Below are 24,709 nucleotides of genomic sequence, written 5' to 3' on the forward strand. Positions count from 1 at the left end.
TTAAATAACAAAAATGAAGCTGGAGGTATCACAATACCAGATTTTAAGACATACAACATGGCAGTTTTAGTCAAAACATCCTGGTATTGGCACAAAAATAGACATATAGAGCAATGGAACTCCAGAAGTCAATCCATGCCTGTACAACCAATTTATTTTTGACAAAGGAGTTAAAGTCAATCCCTGGAAAAAGAACCATCTTTTCAACAAATGATGCTGGTAACATTGGATCTCCAAATACAGAAGTATGAAGCAAGGTCTGTACCTTAAACCTTACACAAAAATGAATTCAAAATGGATCAAGTATCTAAATCTATGACCAGATACCATTAAATTACTAGAGAACATTGGGGAAACTCTGCAAGACATTGACATAGGGAAAGATTTCTTAGGCAAGACTCCAGAAGCACAATCAGTCAAAGGCAAAACTGACAAATGAGATTACATCAGGCTGAGAAGATTCTGCACTGCAAAGGAAACACTCAGCAAAGTGAAGAGGCAACCAACAGAATGGGAAAAAACATTTTCAAACTATGGACTTATAAAATATTAATATCCAGAATCTATAAAAAGCTCAGGAATCTCAACAAAAACTAAACAAACAGTCCAGTTAAGAAATGGGCAAAATACTTGAACAGTTATTTTTCAAGAGAGGAAATTCAAATGACCAACAGTCACATGAAAAAATGGTCAGGATCACTAGCCGTAAGCTAAATACAAATCAAAACCACAATGAGGTTTCACCTCACTCCAGTTGTAATGGCTCTCGCACAGAAATCAACAAACAATAAATTCTGGCGAAGATAAGGGTAAAAAGGTACACTAATCCACTATTAGGTGGTAAACTGTTGCAGCCATTGCTATAAAAAAAGAATGAAATCTTGAGTTTTGCAATAAAATTGATGCAACTAGAAACCATTATACTTAGTGAAATAAGCCAATCCCAAAAAGATAAGCATATATTTTGCCTAGTCTGTGGAAACGTAGAATATCAAAAATGTAATGTATAGGAGTGAAATTCATATTTTGAGACCAATGATTGTTTACAGTTTTTGTCTCTACCAATGAGGAAATATGGTTGTTTTTTTTTTTTGTTACTATTTGTTGAACTCTTTACTTATCAGTATAAATAAATCTTATCAGTAAAAAAGTAAACTGAAAATAGATCATTGTAAAAACTAGGAGAGGGAATAAAAGAGGAAGGAGGTTGTGGCCTGCACCATGGCTCAGCAGGTTAAGCCACTGCTTGCAGTGCCAGCATCCCACAGGGGCACTGATTCAAGTCCCAGCTGCTCTGCTTCTGATCTGGCTCCCTGCTAATGATCTGGGAAAGCAGCAGACAATGGCCCAAGTCCTTGGGCCCCTGCACTCATGTGGGAGACCTTGAAGAAGCTCCTGGCTAGTGTCTTCAGCCTGGGCCAGGCCTGGCTATTGTGGCCATTTGGGGAGTGAACCAGAGGATGAAAGCTCACTCGCGCTCTCTCTCTCCCTCTGTAACTCTTTCAAATAAATAAATAAATAAATCTTTAAAAAATAGGAATGAAGTGGAAGGGTAGGAATATGGAGAGGAGTGAGGATGGGGTAGGAAGTACCAATAAGTTCTTAAATCTATATATATGAATTATGTGAAATTTCTTTACCTTAAATAAAAATGAAATGAAAAGAAAATAAGAAGAGGAAGACAGAGAAGTACCTGTCTCTCCACAAGCACACATCAATGCCATGTAAGCAAGAAAGGTGGCCATCTGTAAGCCAGGAAATAGGGCCTCACCATGTGCTAAATATGCCTACACCTTTATCTTTGACTTCACAGTCAAAGGACTTTGATAAATTTGTTGCTTGAATTTATTTGTTTGAAAGGCAGAGGAATAGAGAAAGAAAGAGACATGGAGAATAACGAGAACTTCATTCTGCTGGTTCACTCCCCAAATGCCAACAACAGCCAAGAGTAGAGCCAGGCCAATGCCAGGAACTAGAAAACTCCATCTGAGTCTCCCATATGGTGGCAGGAACCCAAGTGCTTGGGCCATCACCTGCTGCCTCCAAGCATATTAGTATTTTATGTTGGATTAGAAGCCAAGTAGCAAAGACTCAAACTCCAAGATGGGGTGTGGGCATCCCAAGTTGCCAACACAATGCCTGCTCTAGTCTGTGATATTTTCTTGCAGCAGTCCAAATAAGACTAATACAAATCCATTTAAATTAATTGTTGAGAAACATTTACTGCTGTCATTTTGCTTCTTAAATTTTATATGTCATACCTTATTTTCCTCAATTGCTCCCATTACTAACTTCTTTTGATTTTAGTGATATACCATTTTATTCCATTCTCACTTCCTATCCTGCATATTTTGAAGATGTTTTCTTAGTGGATACTTTGTAATTGATGTAATTTATGTTAAATTTATAACAATCTAGTTGAGATAATCCCAATTTAGCTTCAGTAGTATATAAATGCTTTACTCCTATACAGTCTGTCTTTCCTGCCTTATATAATTGTCACAAATTAAAGTGTATCAATTAACCTAGATCATAATTAAATCCTATAGGTTAAAAAGAAGAGTCACAAGCCAAAAATTCAGTTAACACTTTATGCACTTACCTTTATTGGCATTACTCCTTTTTTCTTGATATTTATTTTAAAGGCAGAGTTACAGATAGAGAGGGAGAGGGAAAGAGAGAGAGAGACCTTCCGTCCGCTGGTTCGCTACCCAGATGGTGGCAACCAGGAGCCAGGAGCTCCTTCTGGGTCTCTCATGTAGGTAGCAGGAGCCCACACACTTGGACCACCCTCTGCTGCTTTCCCTAACCATTAGCAGGGAACTGAATCAGAAGTGGAGCAGCTGACACTTGAACCAGTGCCCATATGGGATGCTGGCATCACAGGTAATGGCTTTAACCACTTTGCCACAACACCAGCCTAGTGGCATTACTTCTTAATATGGTTTCAAGTTACTGTATAGCATCCTTTTATTTTAGCCTGAAGAGCCCCTTTCAGCATTTTTTAAAATGTTAATCTTTTATTTATTTTTTTATCTACTTGAAAGGCAGAGTTGGAGCGGAGGAGCAGAAAGAGAGAGATATCTTTCATTTGCTGATTCACTCCCCAGTGTCCACAACAGCTAGAGCTGGGCCAAAGTCAAGAACCCTGAATTCCATCTGAGTGTCCCACATGGGTGGCAGGGGCCCAAGCACTTGGGAATCCTTTGCTGTTCCCCAGGATGTATTAGCAGGAAGCTGGGTCAGAAGTAGAGGAGTAGGAACTCAAACTAGCACTCTGATATGGGATGTGGGAGTTGCAGTCTGTTAACCTGCTTTGCCACAATGCCTACCCCACATACAATGAATTCATTGCCATCAAGTTTATTTTACTTCATACTAATAGTTAAGCCAGCTTACTTTTGCTACTGTTTGCTTATTTTCTCAGTCCTTGACTTCTTTTTGTGTCCTTATCTGTTAGATATATCTTGTAATTAAAATATTGCTTTGTCCAATCTGATAAATTCTGTGATCTTATTGATAAGTTTAGTCCATTCTCAATTGTAATTACTATTATTTTGGATTTGTCTCTATCATTTTATTAAATACCCTGTTCTGATTTTTATGCTTTTTCCTCCTTTCTTGTCTTCTTGTGATTTGAACTTTTTTTCATTTCATCCTTGTTCTCAATATTTTGTAAGTGACATATATTTGTATTGTCTTTTTCAAGCTACCCCTACATTGTGAAAATTTAATCAAAAAGGAATAAATATTTTCATCCTTTCTCAAAGAATGGAAGCATAATATATTTCAACTTTTATCATTCCTCTCCTTGTACATTAAAAATATATCTTGATGTATCACAGATTCACAAGAAATTATAGAGCTCCATAGAGAGGTCCTGTGTATTCTTCAGCCAATTTCCTCCAACAGTTACATCTTGCATAACTAGTATGATAGCAAAACCAAGACACTGACATTATCATATCTATCATTTTCATTACATGTGTAGATTCATGTAACCACTACTACAATTAAGATGTACAACTATTGTGGCAGGCATTGTGACATAGCAGGTTAAGCCACCACTTGAAATGCCTGCATCCCATATTAGACAGCTTTGATCCAACTCCCAGCTGCTCTACACTGCCAATCCTGCTTCCTGTTAATGCACACCCTGGGAGGCAACAGGTAAAAGCCCAATTACAGACTCATGCCAACCACTTGGGAGACCTGGATGGAGTTCCAGGCTCCTGGCTTTGGCCTGGCTAAGCTCCAGCTGTTGCAGGCATTTGGGGAGTGAACCAGTGAATGGAAGATCTCAATGACTCTCTGTAACTCTGAAACTATTTAATAAGTGTTGAGATCTCATGGAAAGATGCCTGCCACTTTCTTTTTTCTTTTCTTTTCTTTTCTTTAAAGATTTATTTATTTGAGAGGTACAGAGAAAGGGAGTGACAGAGACCGAGGTCTGCCATCTGCTGGTTCACTGCCCAAATGGCTGCAACGACTGGAGCTGAGCTGATCTGAAGCCAGGAGCCAAGAGTCAGGAGCCAGGAGCTTCTTCTGGGTCTCCGACGTGGGTGCAGGGACCCAAGGCCATCTTCTATTGCTTTCCCAGACCATCAGTAGAGATGCTGTATTGGAAGTGTAGCAGCCAGGACTTGAACCGGTACCCATATGGGATCCCGGTGCCACAGGTAGAGGCTTAGCCTATTTCACCACAGCACTGGCCCTGCCACTTTCAACATTCTTTTGCCTTTGCATACGAACTTTAGAATCATCTTGGGTGTAACTACTACAGTCTTGCCGGAATTCTGATATGCACTGCATTAAACATGTATATCAGTATGGGAATTAGTATCTTCACTAGGTTTTGTCTTCCGATCCATGAACAGTATGTGTTTCCACTTATTTAGGTATTCTTTGAAGTCTCTCATCAGCATTTTGTAGTTTTCTGCCTCTGAATCCTGTTCATTTTTTAAAGACACACACTATTCCTTTTTGTGATTGTAATATGTTGTATTTTCAATTTAGGTTTGCTGGTATAAAAATGCAATTTTTACATGTACTTTATCCAGTATTTTAGCCCCTAAATTTGTATTATTAATTTTATGAGCTCATCAGTACTGAGTTTTCTGTTTATCACTTTATTCCAATTCTACATTGATAATTTTTTAAAAAAAAATTATTTTCATTTTACTTGAAAGGCAGAGTGAGCAAGCCAGCCAGCCAGACTGAAAGAGATCATCCATCTGCTGGTTCTTTCCCTGGACGCCCACAACTGCCAAGGCTGATCTAGTTCCTGGAGCCTGGAACTCTACATGGGTCTCCCATTTTGGTGGCAGGGACTCAAGCACTTGATCTATCATTTGCTGCCTCCCAGGATGTGCATTAGCAGGAAGCTGGACTGGAAGCAGAATGTCTAAACACAGGCACTCCAATTTGTGTCTCAAGCAGCAACTTAACCACTGCACCAAATACCCAGAGATTTATTGAATCTCTTTTCTTCTCATTCACTGTTTTTTTCTGAAAGAACATCTTTGTCTGCCTTTTCTCATAAACTTTCTATGTAATACATGGTTTTCTTTTGCCTGTCTCAAGTTTGGCTCTGTAGAAAATTACAAATGTCATTTTCTCCCAAATTTTGAAGTGCTACTGTCTTCTATCCTCATAGTGTCTTCCTGTAGAGTTTACTATAGGCCAGTTTAAACAGGACCTTTGTTCCTGGTTGCTATTTTCTATGCTGTTTTCACTTTTCACCATGACATAGCCTGATAGATTTCATTTTATTTGTCCTGCTAGTATCTCATTTCTTTCTCCTTCCTAAATCTAGGGGTTCTTACCTTTCCTCAAGTTTTTTTTTTTTTTTTTTAAGATTTTTTTTATTTGAGACAGATTACGGAAAGAAGGAAAGACAGAGAGAAAGGTCTTCCATCCGCTGGTTCACTCCCAAAAGAGCCACAACTTCCAGAGCTGAGCCAATCTGAAACCAGGAGCCAGGAGCTTCTTCCAGGTCTCCCACATGGGTGCAGGGACCCAAGCACTTGGACCATCTTCTACTGCTTCCCCAGGCAATAGCAGACAGCTGGATTGGAAGAGGAGCAGTTGAGCCCATGTGGGATGCTGGCACCACAGGCAGAGCCTTAGCCTACTATGCCTCAGCACCGGCCTCTTTTCTCAAGTTTTGAAAAATTCAATTTTATCATCATGTATTGCTTCTTTCCTATTCCGTTCTTTTTGCAATTTCCATTAAACTTTACAATGGCCCTCTTAATTCTATTTTTCTATTCTCTTACCACCTTCTTCTGTTTGCTGGGCTGCCTTTGAAGTTTTTAAGAGCTATCTTCCAATTCCCTTGTGTCTAATACTGTTTAACTCATCCACTTGAATCTTTTTGTGGGTCATATGTTATCATGATTGGAAATCTGAAGAATGAGTTAAGATGTTTCATTTTGGGAAGATGATAAAGATCTGGAGTTGGATGGTGGCAATGGTTGCACAACAATTTGAATGTACTTAATGCCTCTGAACTGTAAGCTTAAAAATGGTTAAAATGGTACATATTATGGTATGACTGTTCTAACCAAATAAAAAATATGAACAATGTATACCAAAAGCAAGCTTGCTTCTTCCCTCTCTTGCCCTCACATACCTCATTTCTTCCACATTCATGCTCTGTAGATACTTTTTAAAATTTATGAGAATGGTAGACAGAGAACTCCCATCCATCAGCTCACTACTCCAAATGACCACAATGCCTGAGACTGGGAGCCAGAAATACAGTCCTTGGGAATCCTGAGTGGAAGGAATCCAGTTCCTTGAGTCATCACCATTGCCTTTCATTGCATTGGCAGGAAACTTGAGTCAGGAGCCAGAACCCAGGTACTCTAATGTGGAATACAGATGTCTTAAGTGCTAGGCTAAATGCCAGTTTTGAAAACCATGTTTATTAAATTCTTCCATATCCTTTTAGCGCTTAAAAAATACAAATTCTAGACAAGTCAAATGTATGTTCTACTTCTTCCACCCCTTTTGGTTTTTACATTATTTTTCTTCTGATAATGTATCCCAATTTTTTTCTAAATACATTGCATCCTTTCTTGCAGCTGTGTAGAAGTTCACTGAGAGTTTAGCAGATCCATTTTACTTAACATTCAGTTTAAAATATTTTGCCACTTCTCTATTCAGATTTTTGAGTGAATATTTTTCACTTGTAAAAACTTTTAAGGCTGCATTTTTATACTGGCATTCCTTTGTACTTATTCTTTTGTCTTTAACATTCTCATACTCCATCTAAAAACTATTTCTTAAAAGTTTCTGGAACTTAGCCAAGGCTGGGCAAGGCCTAAGTCAGGAGCTTCATCCTGTACTCCATATGAGTGACGGGCCATCTTCTGATGCTTTCCCAGGGGCATTAGCAGGGAGCTATTCAGAAGTAGAGCAGTGAGGACTCGAACTGGCGCCCATATGAGATGCTGACATTACAGGTGCCAGCTTAAGACATTAAGCCACAACACTGGCCTCAAGCTCCCTTTAAGAGGATTAACTATTTTTAGTCTCAAATTTTACATTTTGAAAGTGTCACTTTCCATAAAGTATTTGTTTTTCCCTCTACGGCAGATCCAGAAAGTTTCTTTGTTAAGTGATTAACTTATGTGTTGCCAACCCATATTATTATAAATTTAAAAATCTAAGTGCAGAAGACAAGCTCTTGGTTAAAAAATCTCAAGGGAAGATCCCTGATCCAATCCACAGCCCAGGTCAACATAAGCTTCCTTCCACTTCCCACGGTTAGGAGCCATATTTTATTTTATTTATTTATTTATTTAAGATTTATTTGAAAGGCAGTTACAGAGAGGGAGAGAGACAGAGGTCTTCCACCTGCTAGCTTATTTCCCAAATGGCCAGGGCTGGACCAAGCTGAAGCCAGGGGCCTGGAACTCCATTCAAGTCTTCCACAGGGGTGACAGGGGCCCAAGTACTTGGCCATCATCCACTGCTTTCCCAGGCACAGTAGTAGGGAGCTGGATTGGAAGCAGTACAGCCGGGACTTGAACTGGTGCTCATATGGGATGCTGCTGCTGCAGACGGCAGCTTAACTTGCTGTACCAGAACACTGGCCCCAACAGATTCATTTCTAGTTTACCTGTGTGTGACCTTTAAAAGGATTCTGGCTTTATAATGGTGAATTATTTCCACACCTTACCTCATTCATCTGAACCCCAAGTTAAGTGCATTACGTGGGTTTTTAGTTTCCTTTTAGTTGTCTCTGGGTGCTGGAGATTTCCTTATGATTAGAAAGTCAGCTATTTTACCCAGCAATTCTAGGTGTTTTATATTATATGAAATATATAGGGTTTAAAACACTTAAATTACTTCTCCAAGGCACTAAGCAAGGTGATAAAGACCATGGATCAGGCACATCAATTCCAATCCTGGCTCTTCTGATACTGCCTTGAATATATTAAGGATTTAACAGATTACATATTACTTTTTAGTAATTTCTACAAAATAAAATGGTACTTGTTACGAGAGTGGCAAATATGTCATTTGTGTACTTATAATTGTTTTTTTTTTTTTAATTTATTTGAAAGGTAGAGCTGCAGAGGAGAGACAGAGTGAGACAGAGATCTTCCATTCAATGGTTCACTCCCCAAATGGACACCATGGCCAGGGCTGGGCCAGTCCAAAGCCAGGAGCAAGGAGCTTCATCTGGGTCTCCCACTTGGGTGCAGGGGCTCAAATACTCAGGCCATCTGCTGCTGCTCTCCCAGGCACACTAGCAGGCAGCTGGATAAGAAGTAGAGCAGCTGGGACTTGAACTGATGCCCACATAGGATGCCAGCATTGCAGGCAAAGGCTTAACCTGCTATGCCACAATGCTGGCCCCATATTTGTATACTTTTAAAAAGTAGCAGTAAGATTGATTGCAATAGTAGGCAAACTTCTCTCTCTCTCACACACACACACACACACACACCCTTCTTGTTATCTTGGTGGACAGATACTAACAGCATCAAGCCCTTCACATCTAATGATGAACACAATATATATATATGTATATTTTGACAGGCAGAGTTAGACAGTGAGAGAGAGAGAGAGAGACAGAGAGAAAGGTCTTCCTTTCTGTTGGTTCTCCCCCCAAATGGTCGCTACGGCCTGCACACTGTGCCCATCCGAAGCCAGGAGCCAGGTGCTTCCTCCTGGTCTCCCATGTGGATGCAGGGCCCAAGCACCGGGCCACAGCAGGAAGCTGGACTGGAAGAGGGGCAACCGGGACAGAATCCGGCGCCCCAACCGGGACTAAAACCCGGGGTGCCGGAACCACAGTTGGAGGATTAGCCAAATGAGCCGTGGCGCTGGCCCACAATATTTTTTAAAAGGATGAGGAAATAAAAGAGCATCCCATAAAATAAGGTGCTGCTATGGAGGATAAATCCAGAGTTGAAGTTAGAGACAATGTTTTTTGGTAAAGAATTCTCTTACCATTCTGATCACGCAAAAATCGAACAGAGAATAAAAGGTAAGCTGGTTACTTTTAAGTATTCAAAAGCAGAAATGGAAAGGCTGATTAACAGAACAGAAAAGATTCATGTATTGGAAAAAACTAGAAGTCAATGATGAAATACAAGGAGAAAAACTCTTGTTATAACTGATTTATGAGAGTGACTTTAAAATCCAAGTGAATATTATGTGAAAGGAAAAGACAAAAAAATTGTCCAATAAAACACACACTGAAAAACAAAATTATGTTTTTGGCAGATTAAAACTGAGTAATAACATTATTTCTCTTGACTGGTTCCATTCCAAGCCAACTACACCATCATGAAAGCTTCTCTCTGAATGTTTGTTTTTATGATTACTTTGATATTTTCTGTATAGTCATTTATTCCATAGTATTGGTCACAGAAAAGTCAGAATTAAATTTTATTTCACATTGATAGAAACTGTGGAAAACATTTACATTTTCCCACATTACAGCATAACATTTCAACGGAATATTTCTTGCCATAAATAAGATTTTGCTGACTTATATAACTGAAACAACAGTTTATATTCTTTAAGGTAAAGCAAAATTACTCAGTAAATGATTGTTTAAAGTTTTTAAATCCAGACATAAACATATGGCTTCATTATTAACATCCTATATAGTCCATTACTAAATTATTTTCATTACCAATTAGCACCCATTTATAAAGATGCATTCTTAACATTGTTTGGTCAGTTGAAATACAGCAGAAAAATTAACACAGTTCAGAAATACCAAGCATTCATTTTTGCTACATATTAAACTGTGCAGTAAATATACCACAGTACATGGTTCTGATTAGTGTTTATTACTCATAAACTTGTTTTCAATAATTTTTTTCAGTAATCTTGAAATTTTGATTATTTAAAATCAAATGATTGCTGTTTTTATGTCAGTACAGAAAACTAATCATTAAAAATCATTTGACTAAATGAAAACTTAAAATAAGTTCATTGACAGAAAAAAACAACTTTTTCTAATGGACTGCTTGTTTCCTACAGTAGCTGGTTTGAAACAAATATACAGAAAACAAACTATGCTACCAGGAGATGAAATAATTTCAGAAATTAGTTTTTAAGATTGTTCTTAACTATTTCAGAAAATACTACAATATGACCTAATTATTCTTTCACTTACATACAGAAAAATAAAAACACAGAATGATTTGTTACCTGGATTGAAGACTGTATTCTAATCACTGACCAGGTCTAAGTTTACACTAATGTACAGTTGTTTGAAATAAGTTATACAGAAAGTTTTATGTAACGGTTGTTTTCTTTTAAAGTGTAAATAGATTTTCAATACCATAGGTATGTGACTCAGAATATCAAATTACAGCATTATTGACAGTAGATTCTATGGCAGGAAAGCAGTATTTGGTCTGCTATGAAGGAAAATCAAGAAAGAATACTTTTTTTCTTGAGGGGAGAAAAGAATATTAAACAGAAATGACATCAGGGAAAAGTCTGGTCCCCAAAATAAAAAGGGCCATTATTTGAAGAGAACAATATTACTCTTTACTGACACTTAAAAGCATTATTCCTATTATTAGGAATAATGTAATACCTTCTCCTTCCTATGTATTACAATCATTACATATGAGTGCATATATAAAAATATCAGACAGTGCATGGTGACTAAGCAACTTCGGAATAAATCCACAGACTAAGTCACAGCATGCAAAAATCTTATATCTTAACTGCTCATTCATATCTGCATAAATTTTCCTTAAGCATACTGTTAATTCTCAAATCATGTAATAAAAAATCTGACTGAAGTATTTTATTATTTTGCTAAGTTACAGTTAAGAAAAAGAAGCTAGCTGCTTCACCTATATTAATACCAGTATATTGTGGATCATATTTTACAAATACACGTATAGAAACTGAAATATCATATATTTCCTATGAGGAGACATTATTTAGTCAGTGTCATTGGCGTGTAATTGCAAAACATTTTAACACTTGCAAACATTAGAAGTTTCAAGACTGGGCACAGGGAAAAGTTTATGCTCTACTACAATGATGCTGGTGTACTTCTACACAAGGCCTCTTAATGACATCAATCAATTGGAGGTAGGAGTTTATCAATGAATTGCTTGACATCCATCATTTCCTGTTTGGAATAAAGTAGTTTAATAAACAATTATTAATCAGAAGTTAAATTCCCACTACAGTGCCATTAAGTACATTTGTAGTGTGCATAGGTAACACAAAACCCATGTTTTTGTAATTACATTTAATTAAAGAGAAATGTGGCTCTAATAGAAATTTCAGGATATTTCCTAAGATTATTAACATTGTTGTACATTGAAATGATAGCTCCAGAGCCAGCACCGTGGCATCTGCATCCCATTTGGAATCCGGTTCAAGGTTCGCTGTTCCACTTCCAATCTGGCACCTTGCTAATGGCCTGAGAAAACCCAATGGCCCAGGTGCTTGGGCTCCTGCCACCCACGTGAGACCCAGGTGAAGCTCCTAGATGTGGCCTGGCTCAGCCTTGGCTGTTGCAGCCACTTGGGAAGTGAACCAGCAGATGCAGGATCGATCTCTGTCTCTCCCTCTCTAGACTCTCAAATAAATAAATCTTTTTTTTTTTAAAAGAGTAAATATTTTGATGTAAAAAATCTGAAAATTCATTCATATTCTTTTCATCATATACATTTTCCATAAGCTTTTTCTAAATAAATGATTTTATTTATTTTATTAGAAAGGCAGTTACAAAGAGAAATGGGGAGAGAAATCTTCCACCTACTGGGCTGGGCCAGGACAAAGCCAGGACCTGGGTGACAGGAGCCCAAGCACTTGGGCCATCTTCCACTGCTTTCCCAGGTGCAATAGCAGAGAGCTGGAAAAGTGGGCAGCTAAGACACAAACCAGTGCTCATATGAGGTGCCGGAGTCACAGATGGTGGTTTAACCTGCTGCACAACACCTGCTCCTCTGCATGCTTTCTGAATACTCTCATGCATGCATGGATTTCAAAAATTTTTTGCACCAAAATCAATTTATTTTTAAGTTCCATTTTCCATGGACTTTTTGAAGTACTTTCATATTATCTAGTTCCATGAAAATGGTCTTTATTTTCCTATACTTGAACAAAATACAACATTAAGGAGCAAGGAGATTTAGCGGTGACAAGACCTACACCGAGGATGTCAGTGCACAATTACTGACACCTAAGTATCAGTGAAAATGCGTGGCTTTTACTATTCAATCATCATTAGAATGAAATGTCAAATGCATAGCATAAGCTATCTTGTGCCTTTCAGAAGGAATTACATACAACCAGCCACTGGAAAGACAGTATATACCAAAGATAGCCCTGCAAAGATATGAACATGAATATACCAAAGATTTCTTACAGAAGGAATTTCTTGCACTTGGCTCACAGTTTTCTAACCTCTCTCAAATCCCTTCTGGCTATCAGCTCTTGTATTTCAAGGCTTTTTCTTCACAGTTTCATAACTTAGCAATACAAAGAGCCTTCAACCTTATAGTCAATCAACAAAGAGCCACACATGAATATGTTCTATTTTACAACACCCTGAAGTCCTCCAAGTACCCTGGGATACCCTCTTCTCCTGTCCTACCTATTCCTACTTCCTGCTCTTGCTCATTCAGTTCAGTGATGTCAATGTGACTGCACAAGGATTCGCCTACTAGGTAAGTTCAGGGAACCTGTGATGCAAAATTCCTGAGGAAGAAAACTGCTCCAGATTCTCAGTCACCTATGGATACTTGGGATGCCAGCACATTCCTCCCTTTTCTGGACTCATATCACCCTAGGACACCAGCCCCCTCCTTGTCTTTCTATATAAGTCATATCACTATTCATTTTCTCTGGCCCTAAAGCAAACTGATTTAATCAGGCTGAGCAGTTGTAAGCCTGTTAAAATTGATCATCTCATTGCCTGGCATTCAACTTTTATTCTAGGCTTTTTCAAGCCCCAAATCCACCCAGAACTCATTACTTTTTTAAAAAAAATTTATTTATTTGGAATGCAGAATTACAGGGTAGAGACAGAGTGAGAAAGATCTTCCATTTGCATCTGCTGGTTCACACCCAAAATGGCCACAATATCCAGGGCTGAGCCAGGGCGAAACCAGGAGCCCAGAAGCTTCTTCCAGGTCTCCCATGTGGGTGTAGGGGCCCAAGGACTTGAGCCATCCTCTGATGTTTTCCTAGCTGCATTAGCAGGGAGCTGGATGGGAAGTGGAGCAGCCAAGATTAGAACTGGCACCCATATGGGATGCCATCTCCACAGGCCATGGGTTTACAACTTGTTCATTTTTATCAAGTGACCATCTGTCCCACTTTACTGAAAGGATAAAAAGTACCTAATATGAGTTTCCAAGTACTCACTCCTCTGACAACCCCTTTATGTTCATCTGTCCCCTTCTATCTAGCCATCTAGCACTACCCACCTCAGAACTTAATTCTACATACTAATTGAGCCCGCTAAGATTTCCCCTTAGCAATTTTCTTCTGTTTATCCCACATTCTTCCTTCCTCTTCCCACTCACAAATCTTTCTCACATCTCATAAAAGAGATGTCTTGCTCTTCTATTTTCCAAAACCTTTTTTAAAACATCCCACATTGGAGTACCTGGGTTCCACACACAGCTTGGCTCCTGTCTCAGCTACCTGCTGATGCAGACCCTTCAAGGTAGTAGGTGATGGCTCAAGTAATTAGCTTGAGTGGCAGACCTGGAATGAGTTCCAGCCTAGCCATTGTGGACATTTGAGGAGTAGCCAGCAGATGGGAGCACTCTGTCTCAGCCTCTCAAATACATATGCAATTTTTTTAAGTGCCTTTACTTTCTCATCTCCCTATTCAACAATACTCTAAAGTTTGGCTCCACTTGCCCCAAACATCCCAGGTCACAGGTAAATTAACATTGGATAGCTTCTTCCTGGACATTTCTCCTTAACCCTTCTCTGAAACATGAGACACTGCTCCCTTCCACTCTTCCCATACTCTGAACACCTACCTCCTTTTCTCTTTGCCTACACTGAAATGTATTCTTAGGGGCCAGCATTGTGGTGCAGCAGTTTCAGCCACTGCTTGCAGCATAAGCATGCTCGCATCAGAGCACTAGCTCAAGTCCTGGCTGCTCCTCTGCTGCTTCTCCTTGAAGAGGAGCAGCCGGGACTAGAACCGGTGCCCATATGGGATGCTGCTGCTTCAGGCCAGGGCTTTAACCCACTGTACCACAGCACTGGCCCCAAGATGCTCTGCTTCTGAGCCAGCTCCCTGACAATGCAGCTGGGATGGCATTGGAAGATGGCCCAAATACCTGAGCCCCTGCTACCCATGTGGGAGACCTGGATAGAATTCTTGTGTCCTAGCTTTGGCCTGGCCCAGAACTGGCTGTTACAGCCATTTGGGGAATGAACCAGCAAATGGAAGACATCTCTATCTTTGTCCCTCTGTCTCTATTATGCAGCCTTTCAAATACATAAACAAATAACTAAATCCTAATCAATAAATATTTCTCTCAAAAGTGCTATCCCTCAGCACTTTTTCTCATGATGTTCTCCCATGACACATTTTCATGATCAATGATATCGGTAATTATTTCAAATCTCTATTTCCTGGATGAAGCTTCACACAGGTATTCTTAACATCCTATTTTGATATAATGGGGTACATCAATCTCAATATATTCATCAACCTATATATTGTCTCCTCATTACTCTAAAACTGTTCCTTGCACCTACTTTATGATGACATCTTCTTAATCATTTTAGGTAGGAATCTGAGGCCTCTTTGATACTTCTTTCCTACCCCAACAGAATTAATCTGTAAATCCCACTGGATTTTACCTCACCTGCTTCCAGAACAGAGATAATATCCCATTTCACTATGATCAAAAACATCAATGCCTTCCTTCCCTGCTGCCTAGAGAACAAATTCCAGCTCAGCACAACATAAAAGCCCCCTTTCTTCTGTCCTGTGACACCCAGCTTTTCATAAGACCACAGCCAAACTGGGCAGCTTGCTTTTCCTGTCCCACAGTCCCTTCCCTGCACTTGCTATCCATTTCCCACCCATTCTTCAAAATCTAGCTATTTCATCATGATCTCAGTGCCTCCTAAGAGAATAATCTCTTCTCAGTTTCTCAAGGTATTAAAAAAATTTATAATATAGCTCACTAAACATTTTGTTTTCTACACAATTACTTAGGTATGTGCATCTTTCTCCCCTGTTAAATTATCTCTTTCATATTCTAATAAAAGGTAATGCTTATTGTTTGTCTTTGAATTATGCTTAAGACTTATATATAACAACCAGTAAATATATGTTCAATTAAACTGAATAAACTTTCATCTAATGAACTAAGATGAATATATTAATTAACTCCTCTAAGTTCCCAAGTAGGCAAATGTTATTAATTTTAAAAATAGTGCATGCAGGGGCTGGAGTTGTATGACACAGTGGGTTAAGCCCCGCTTATGATGCTAACATCCCATATGTGTGCCAGTTCAGGTCCCAGCTGCTCCATTTCTGATCCAGCTTCCTATTAATGCACCTGGGAAAGCAGCACAAGATGGCTCAAGTGCTTAGGCTCCTGCACCCATGTGAGAGACCCAGAGGAGTTCCTGCCTCTTGGCTTTAGCCTGGCCCAGCTCTGGCCATTGCAGCCATCTGAGGAGAAAACAAGTGGATGGAAGATCTCTTTCTTTCTCTCTCTGAAACTTTCCCTTTCTTTTTATTTTTATTTTTATTTTTATTTTTATTTATTTATTTATTTATTTTTTAACAGGCAGAGTGGACAGTGAGAGAGAGAGACAGAGAGAAAGGTCTTCCTTTGCCGTTAGTTCACCCTCCAATGGCCGCCACGGCCGGCGCGCTGCGGCCGGCGCACCGCGCTGATCCGATGGCAGGAGCCAGGAGCCAGGTGCTTTTCCTGGTCTCCCGTGGGGTGCAGGGCCCAAGCACCTGGGCCATCCTCCACTGCACTCCCTGGCCACAGCAGAGAGCTGGCCTGGAAGAGGGGCAACCGGGACAGAATCCGGCGCCCCAACCGGGACTAGAACCCGGTGTGCCGGCGCCGCTAGGCGGAGGATTAGCCTAGTGAGCCGCGGCGCCGGCCCTGAAACTTTACCTTTCAAATAATTAAATAAGTGTTTAAAAAGAAAAGGAAAAAAAATATACGGAAGAAGCTGCATCTATGGCTCTGATCACTGCTTCTAGATACTCACCTGCTGACATGAACTGTGCATCATGCCTTCATAGGTCTTAAAGGTTACATTGGCTGGATTTACCAATGTTTTTAGTTTTTCCACAGTAAGAGAACCAAACATTAGTGGAACTAAAGGGTCACAATCTCCATGGCACTGGAGAATAGAAATATCTCTATTAGCACCACTGATAGGACCCTGCGAAAAACAAAACAAAATAGCATTATTTATTCAAATGTATAGCACTTATCCCAGACAAATAAAACTGTAATAGTTCTAAATATTGTGTGTAGGAACACACAATATGTTATCATAGGCTGAGTATCCCTAATCTGGAAATCCAAAATGCTCCCAAATCTCAAAGTCATACTTTAGATTTCAGGTTTTCAGATGAGGGATGCTCATCTGAAAAGTCTGTGCAGATACTCCAAAGTCCAATAAACTCTGAAATCTGAAATATTTCTGGTTTCCAAGCATTTTAAATTTAAGGATATTCAATCTGCATTTACATAATATTTGGCCAAGGAAATAGTGATGATACCAAGCCCGATGTAAAAATCAGTTTGAAAATAATGCCCATGTCTCCCACATGTAATATACTGCTTCAATATTGAATATTTATAGAAATTATATTCTATGGCAAAATTCTGCTATCCAACACTAAACAGATTGAACATTCAAAAATATTTCTGTGTATTAAACAAGCCCTAATTTCCATATATATCCTAAGATATATCAAACTCTTCAAATATAAGATTTATGACAATAGTTTCTTACTGTAGTCTATATATTCCACAGTAAAGACAGAATAGTACACAGAGAAATTTTAGTAACACATCACCAAAGTCTAAGAAGATTCTTTAATAAAAAGAATGACTGATGTATTATGGACATTGGGTGGTAATGATGTTCCAATATAGGTTCATCAACTGTAACAAATGTACTACTGTAGTATGAGAGAGGCTGTGTGTGTGTGTGTGTGTGGTGACAGGGGTATATGGAAATTCTCTACTTCCCCTCAATTTTGCTGTGAACTTAAAACTGCTCTAAAAAGTATAGTCTAGGGTGGGTATTTGGCATAGTGTAAAGATAATCATGCCCCACATCACAGTGCCTGGGTCAGATAACTGTCTCTGGCTCCTGACTCCAGCTTCCTGTTAATGTAGACCCTGGGAGGCAGTGGTGATAAAATTCAACTACTAGATTTCTGCCACTCAAAGGGAGGCCTGGATGGAGTTCCTGACTCCTGCCTTGGCCCAGCCCTGACTATCACTAACATTTGGGGAGTGAACCAGCAGGTGGGAGTTCTCTTTTTCTTCTCCCTTTTTCCCTGCCTCCCACTCTGCTTCTTAGGTAAATTTTGTTTAAAAGTAAAGTTTATTAATTAAAAAAAAAAATGAAGGATGACCCTTTCTCCAACATTATCTGCAAACTCTTACTTAGCCCAGTAATCTCATGTTGCATTAACTACTGTACCTGTGGAAATGAAGCCCGAAGTGGAAGCCAGCAACTGAGTGCAGTGACCCCTGCCAGTTTCTGCTGTGTGGTAAGAGCAGTATATAAAGATAAAGCTCCTCCCTGGAAAAACAAGCAGGAAAAGTTAATGAACACAAGCATACAAGCAGCAACTTCAAAGATTTGCATTAACATTGCCCATAAAAAATCATATCACACAAATGGTGGAAATACATACAGACCTCATTGTGTCCTAGGGAATACATTTCTCTACACAAAGAGAACTTACTATTGGATCAGGCAAGACATAGTGAATAGCATAGTAAACTTACAATGTGCCATAAGAATATTCTAGGGGCTAGCATTGTGATATAGTGGGTTAAGGTACCACCTGTGATGCCAGCATCCCACATGGGCACACATTCTAGTCCTAAGCTGCTCTTACTTCTGATCCAACTCCCTGCTAATGCACCTGAAAAACAGCAGAAAATGGCCCAAAGTGGTTGGGCCCCTGCCTCCTACACAGGAGACCCAGATGAAGTTCCTGGCTTCAGCCTGGCCCAGTCCTGGCCACTGTGGCCATTTGGGGAATGAACCAGCAGATGGAATATCTTTCTCTCCTTCTCTCTCTGTAACTCTGCCTTTCAAATAAATAAATAAATAAATTTTAAAAAAGGGAAAGATTTTATAATAATTTTCTCCTCTGAAAAGTCTTAGGTATAAAATCAAGTCCCAAATTGGTATTATGTTTTAAAATAAGGATTCAGGGTAATTAGGACTATTAGGACTGTGTAGAATATCTGCCCACCCAACTCATATCACCTTGTATCCTAGGAAATGCATCCCTGTCAGCCATCTGGATGCAATTCTTGACTGTATCAGTGGATCACTGTGCCACATGGGGATATGAGATTGTTTCTTATCCCAGATAGGATGTTCTATCTCCCAGAACTGTGCGACTGGGATTCAGTGACTGGCAGGTTGTCTCTTTGAATGACTGAACTGTAACATGTCAGCTTAAGGGCTAAAAAAGCTATAGGCTACAGAAGCTGAGATGCCAACACCTAATGGAGAGGCAAATGAACAGAGAGGAAGAAGGATGGAGAAGAAGTCCTGATGGATTTCCAAGTTCTGGCAACTTCCTGAGACAGTGCTTCTTTTTCATCCTTATCCCTGATATGTATGCCACAGACTCCTAGCTCACCCCTTCTGGCTTAATATACTAAGAGTTGGTTCCTATACTATGTAATTAATGACTCTCAAATACAGACTCTTATGTATACTTCCCATTTGGAATCAAACATTCATATCCCTACATTTACATCAAAATGCACATGACAATGCACATTATCTGAATTTCAGCAAACACCAAATCAATAATACCTTCTTACTGTATATTAATATCTTTCTATTGAAGTCTATTTTTTAAATGATTCCAGAGTTCTGAAATTTCCCTAATTAAATTATATGAACACCAAGTTGATGATTCAGAAGATTTACAGATTAGAAGCTATAACATTCTGGGGATGGGTTCCATGGAGACAGGTGAGAAGTAGAATAAAGATGTGCAGTCAATGTGAGGAAACAGTGTCTGCAAAGAAAGTATAGAAGGGAGGAGAAAAGAACAGAATGGAAAAAAGATGCTGAAAGTAAACATCACATATTTATGTCTAAAACCTATCTTAAATGACAAATAAGAGAATAAATTTTCTTTAGTCTCCTAGCTTACTGTTCTTAGTAATGATCTTAGAACAGGGGACTTACACCTGTGTTATTACAGCACTATTTAATGAAAAGAGTACACTGTGGTGCTAATTTAGAAACTTTTTTTTTTTTTTTTTTTTAGATAGGCAGAGTGGATAGTGAGAGAGAGAGAGAGAAAGGTCTTCCTTTTTGCTGTTGGTTCACCCTCCGATGGCCGCCAGAGCTGGCACGCTGCAGCCGGCGCACCGTGCTGATCCGAAGGAAGGAGCCAGGTGCCTCTCCTGGTCTCCCATGGGGTGCAGGGCCCAAGCACTTGGGCCATCCTCCACTGCCTTCCCGGGCCACAGCAGAGAGCTGGCCTGGAAGAGGGGCAACCGGGAAAGAATTTGGTGCCCCAACCGGGACTAGAACCCGGTGTGCCGGCGCCACTAGGTGGAGGATTAGCCTATTGAGCCACGGTGCCGGCCAACTAATTTAGAAACAACCACATTGTTTTGGTTTATTTTTATTTTTTAAGGATTTAATTTATTTATTTATTTGAGGGGTAGAGTTACAGAGGGAGAGACAGAAAGAAAGAAGGTTTTCTATCCACTGGTTCACTCCCCAAATGGCCACAATGGTGGAGCTGGGCTGATCTGAAGCTAGGAGCCAGGAGCTTTTTCCAGGTCTCCCACATGGGTGTAGGGGCCCAAGCACTTGGGCCATCCTTTACTGCTTTCCCAGGCCACAGCAGAGAGCTGGATCAGAAGAGGAGCAGCTGGGACTAGAGCCAGCACCCATATGGAACACCAGTACTCTGGGCAGAGGTTTGGCTTACTATGCCACTGCACCAGCCCCTTGTTTTGGTTATTTTAAGAAAATACATTCCAGGTTACCCTTCATCTTTTTCCTGATTTTTTTAAAAAAGATTTATTTATTGATTTAAAAGGCAGAGTTACAGAGAGAAGGGGAGAGAGACAGACAGACAGTCCTTCCATCCACTGTTTAACTTCCCAAATGGCCACATGGCCATGGCTGGGCCAAGGCTGAAGCCAGGAATTTCATCTGGGTCTCCCACATGGATAACAGGGGCCCAAGTACTTGAGCCATTTTCTGCTGCTTTTCTGGGTGCAATAGTAGAGAGCTGGATTGGAAGCAGAGCAGCCAGGGCTTGAACCAGTGACCATAAGGGATGCTGGCATTGCAAGCAATAGCTTAACCTGCTATACTGGCCCCTACTTAATTGATTTTGAAGGGAAAAGTGAAGACTACTGCTAAAAAAGTCTCACAACTAGAAGAGCAGAAGTGTGTACACAACAGAAATTAATTAGCTTCAGGTCAAACTAAATTCAGCAGTAAAGGTTAAGTATATCAGTCAAGAATTACATTTTCAAAAAAGGACTCATCCATAGAAAAGGGATTGAAACAAAATTTCTAGGTAAATATGCTGATGGTGCTGACATACCATACACATGTTCTTACCTGAGAAAATCCTCCCAAAATAATTCTGTTAGAAGGAATGCCATTCTTCACCTCTTGATCTATCAAAGCCTTTACTAAAAACAACCAGAAAGTTAATCACTGATACTTTCTATTTTTTTTAAAGCTTTTATTTAATGAATGCAAATTTCATAGGTACAACTTTAGGAATAGAGTGGTTCTTCCCCTTACACCCACCCCTCCTATCCCCTATTCCCTCTCCCATCCCATTCTTCATTAAAATTCATTTTTAATTAACTTTATATACAGAAGACCAACTCTATACTAAGTAAAGATTTCAACAGTTTGCACCCACACACACACACAACGTAAAAAATGCTGTTTGAGAACAAGTTTTACAGTTAAATCTCATAGTACAACTCGTTAAGGACAGAGGTCCTAAATGGGGAGTAAGTGCACAGTGACTTCTGTTGTTAATTTAACAATTAACACTCCTATTTATGATGTCAGTGATCACCCGAGGTTCTTGTCATGAGCTGCCAAGACTATGGAAGCCTTTTGTGACCACAGACTCCATCAGTATTTAGACAAGGCCATAGCAAAGTGGAAGTTCTCTCCTCCTTTCAGAGAAAAGTACATCCTTCTTCGACGGCCCCTTCTTCTTACTCGGAGATCCTTCATGTAGGGTATTTTTTGGCACAGAATCACTGATACTTTCAAAGTCCATTGATACAATTTAAAATAGGAAAACAATAATAGAAAATTACAAAGTATATTCAAGGTAGAAATGAGTGAAAAATTCAAAGCACTCCATTAAAATGCAAAACAAGAAAACACTTTCATTATGAAGTGTTTCAGATTCTATAGGTGCAGCATAAACTAAATCTTCAAAAGTTTCTTGTTATGTACATTGTAACAGTTCTTTCATTAAGAAATGGGTATTCTTCATGAATAAGTCTGTTCCTAGACATTTTGTTTCTTTCTTCTCAATGAACCTTAGGCATTTGTTCCTAGAAGTTGTAGTTTTTATTGTATGTAGTTAGGTAGATGACACAATTTGTGATTTACTATTTAAAACCGTTCTATTAAAAATATCACCGCACTGACTTCTTTTTCTATAGCCAATAAATGATGGGAGAGAAACATCAAATTAATACTTCTTTTTCTAAAAGATACTTTTACATATATCATACAAGTAGAACAGCTGATGAGTCCTAGGATTGTCGTTATCATTATCATCCTGTGTTTTTGGAATAACCATTCCTTTTTCAAATTTGTCTGATTTATTTTTTACATATATACAGAAACTGCTTTTGAATTAAAATTTACAACTTTTTTTATTAAAAACACAAAAATGCTTTTACTGTAACACTACCAAGAAAGGTGCCCAAATTAAAAAGTAGTTTTTGTTCTATACAAAGTTTAGTCCTTAGAATTATTAAGAATTAAGGAGCACTTCAACTAGGTAATGGGACAGTAAATTAAGAGACAAGGAAAGAAGGCTTAAGAAATAAAAGCATTATTAAAGGAAAGTATAAAGGATTTATTTGCAAAGCCTACAAATTTCCAGTTGGGAATAAGATGTAGAATCAGACCAGCTATCAGGCGGGTGGCTGCTGGGGATTTGGGGGAGTGTTAGCTGCCAGCTAGCCAGCAAACTATTGGGACTATTTCCCCCCAAAGCATTACTCCCTCTGATTACACCACCTCGCTGAGCTAAAGATACTTCAAAAGCTACAATAACAGGAGCCAACTATGGAGTACTGAGTTCTAATTTCAAACACCTTTTACCTAAGGGCAGGGGCACTAAGTACTCAAAAACCTAACCTGAGCACCCTCTTTTTTGTTCAACAGCATATTCTCTTCTCTTGGTCTTCTTTCTTAATATTTAATTTATTCAAAAGGCAAAGACACACAAAAAATGACAGATAGAGATATCTTCCATCTGTTGATTCCCTCCCCAGGTGGCTGCAATGGCCAGGGCTGGGCCAGCCAAAACCAGGGATCTGGAACTCCATGTGAGTCTTCCATGTGGGTGCATAGGACCAGGGACTTGGGCCACCCTCTGCAACTTTCACAGGCAGATTAGCAGGGAGCTGGATTGAAGTGCAGCAGGTGGGACAGGAACCAGTGTCCATTATGGGATGCCAGTGTCTTGGGCAGCAACTTAACCCAATATGCCACAATGGCAACCTCTCCCTTGATCTACTCTTTCTGAGCTCTGAGTCTGAGTGTAAGCCTAAATCTCTCCAATAATTCATCATTTTGGAGAAAAGGAATGGCGAGTATTCATAAACCATGTTTATTATTAAGATAGGACATTTCATTCTATAACTCACAAGGCCTGCTTGTCTTCTCCACAGGGCTCAGCTCCTCCCTAATGTCCACAGTGTCTAACACACATTTCTATACCCAATGATAGTACCTATATTATCTTTAGACAAAAGCCTAGCTTTAGGATTCTAGCTTCTATTTGTTTTCTATTGTTTTTGGTGATCCAAAAAGTCAGCATGTGTAGTTTGACATTTCCAAATATTCAATGTGTTTTCAATGTATTTTCCCCATTTCTTTTTTCTTGTTTTTTTTTGACAGGCAGAGTGGACAGTGAGAGAGAGAGACAGAGAGAAAGGTCTTCCTTTGCCGTTAGTTCACCCTCCAATGGCCGCCGCGGCCGGCGCGCTGTGGCCGGCGCACCGCACTGATCCGATGGCAGGAGCCACGTACTTCTCCTGGTCTCCCATGGGGTGCAAGGCCCAAGCACTTGGGCCATCCTCCACTGCACTCCCTGGCCACAGCAGAGAGCTGGCCTGGAAGAGGGGCAACCGGGACAGAATCCGGCGCCCCAACCGGGACTAGAACCCGGTATGCTGGCACCGCAAGGCGGAGGATTAGCCTAGTGAGCTGCGGCGCCAGCCATATTTTCCCCATTTCTAAGATCTTAATAGTTATTTAAAAAAATTTAAAAGAACTTACTATAAGTTTTTGGTTTCTAATCTATTTTGGAAAATTTCAAACACATTTGAAAGTGGAAAGGGCAGTGTAATAAGTCCCCATGTGGCTATTACCTCAATTTTGCATCTGTCAATACTCAGTCAGGCTATCATACCACCTGGGTTTTTCTTACATCAACCTAAGTCATCCTATTGTACTATTTGTATTTTTTTTTTTTTTTTTTTTTTTTTGACAGGCAGAGTAGACAGTGAGAGAGAGACAGAAAGGTCTTCCTTTTGCCGTTGGTTCACCCTCCAATGGCCACCGCGGCCGGCATACCGTGCCGATCCGAAAGCAGGAGCCAGGTGCTTTTCCTGGTCTCCCATGGGGAGCAGGGCCCAAGCACTTGGGCCATCCTCCACTGCACTCCCTGGCCACAGCAGAGAGCTGGCCTGGAAGAGGGGCAACCGGGACAGAATCCGGCGCCCCAACCGGGACTAGA

General features: G+C 39.8%; 1 protein-coding gene across 7 annotated transcripts in view; it reads right to left on the bottom strand.

Moving 5' to 3' along the window:
- Positions 1-5,836: 5,836 nt before the first annotated feature.
- Positions 5,837-24,709, bottom strand: part of LYPLA1 (lysophospholipase 1) — a 32,645-nt gene continuing 13,772 nt past the window's right edge. For 3 of the 7 annotated variants that reach the window (XM_051843290.2, XM_070074997.1, XM_070074996.1), the window contains 4 exons: positions 21,319-21,392; positions 18,175-18,276; positions 16,720-16,896; positions 5,837-6,067 (listed from right to left, as the gene is read on the bottom strand). In XM_051843290.2, coding sequence (XP_051699250.1) covers positions 5,879-6,067; positions 16,720-16,896; positions 18,175-18,276; positions 21,319-21,392 — 542 coding nt within the window. In that variant the 3' untranslated portion in view covers positions 5,837-5,878. 7 annotated transcript variants of the gene reach the window in all.

Source organism: Oryctolagus cuniculus, chromosome 6, assembly GCF_964237555.1.
Source record: "Oryctolagus cuniculus chromosome 6, mOryCun1.1, whole genome shotgun sequence".
NCBI classification, from domain to species: Eukaryota; Metazoa; Chordata; class Mammalia; order Lagomorpha; family Leporidae; genus Oryctolagus; species Oryctolagus cuniculus.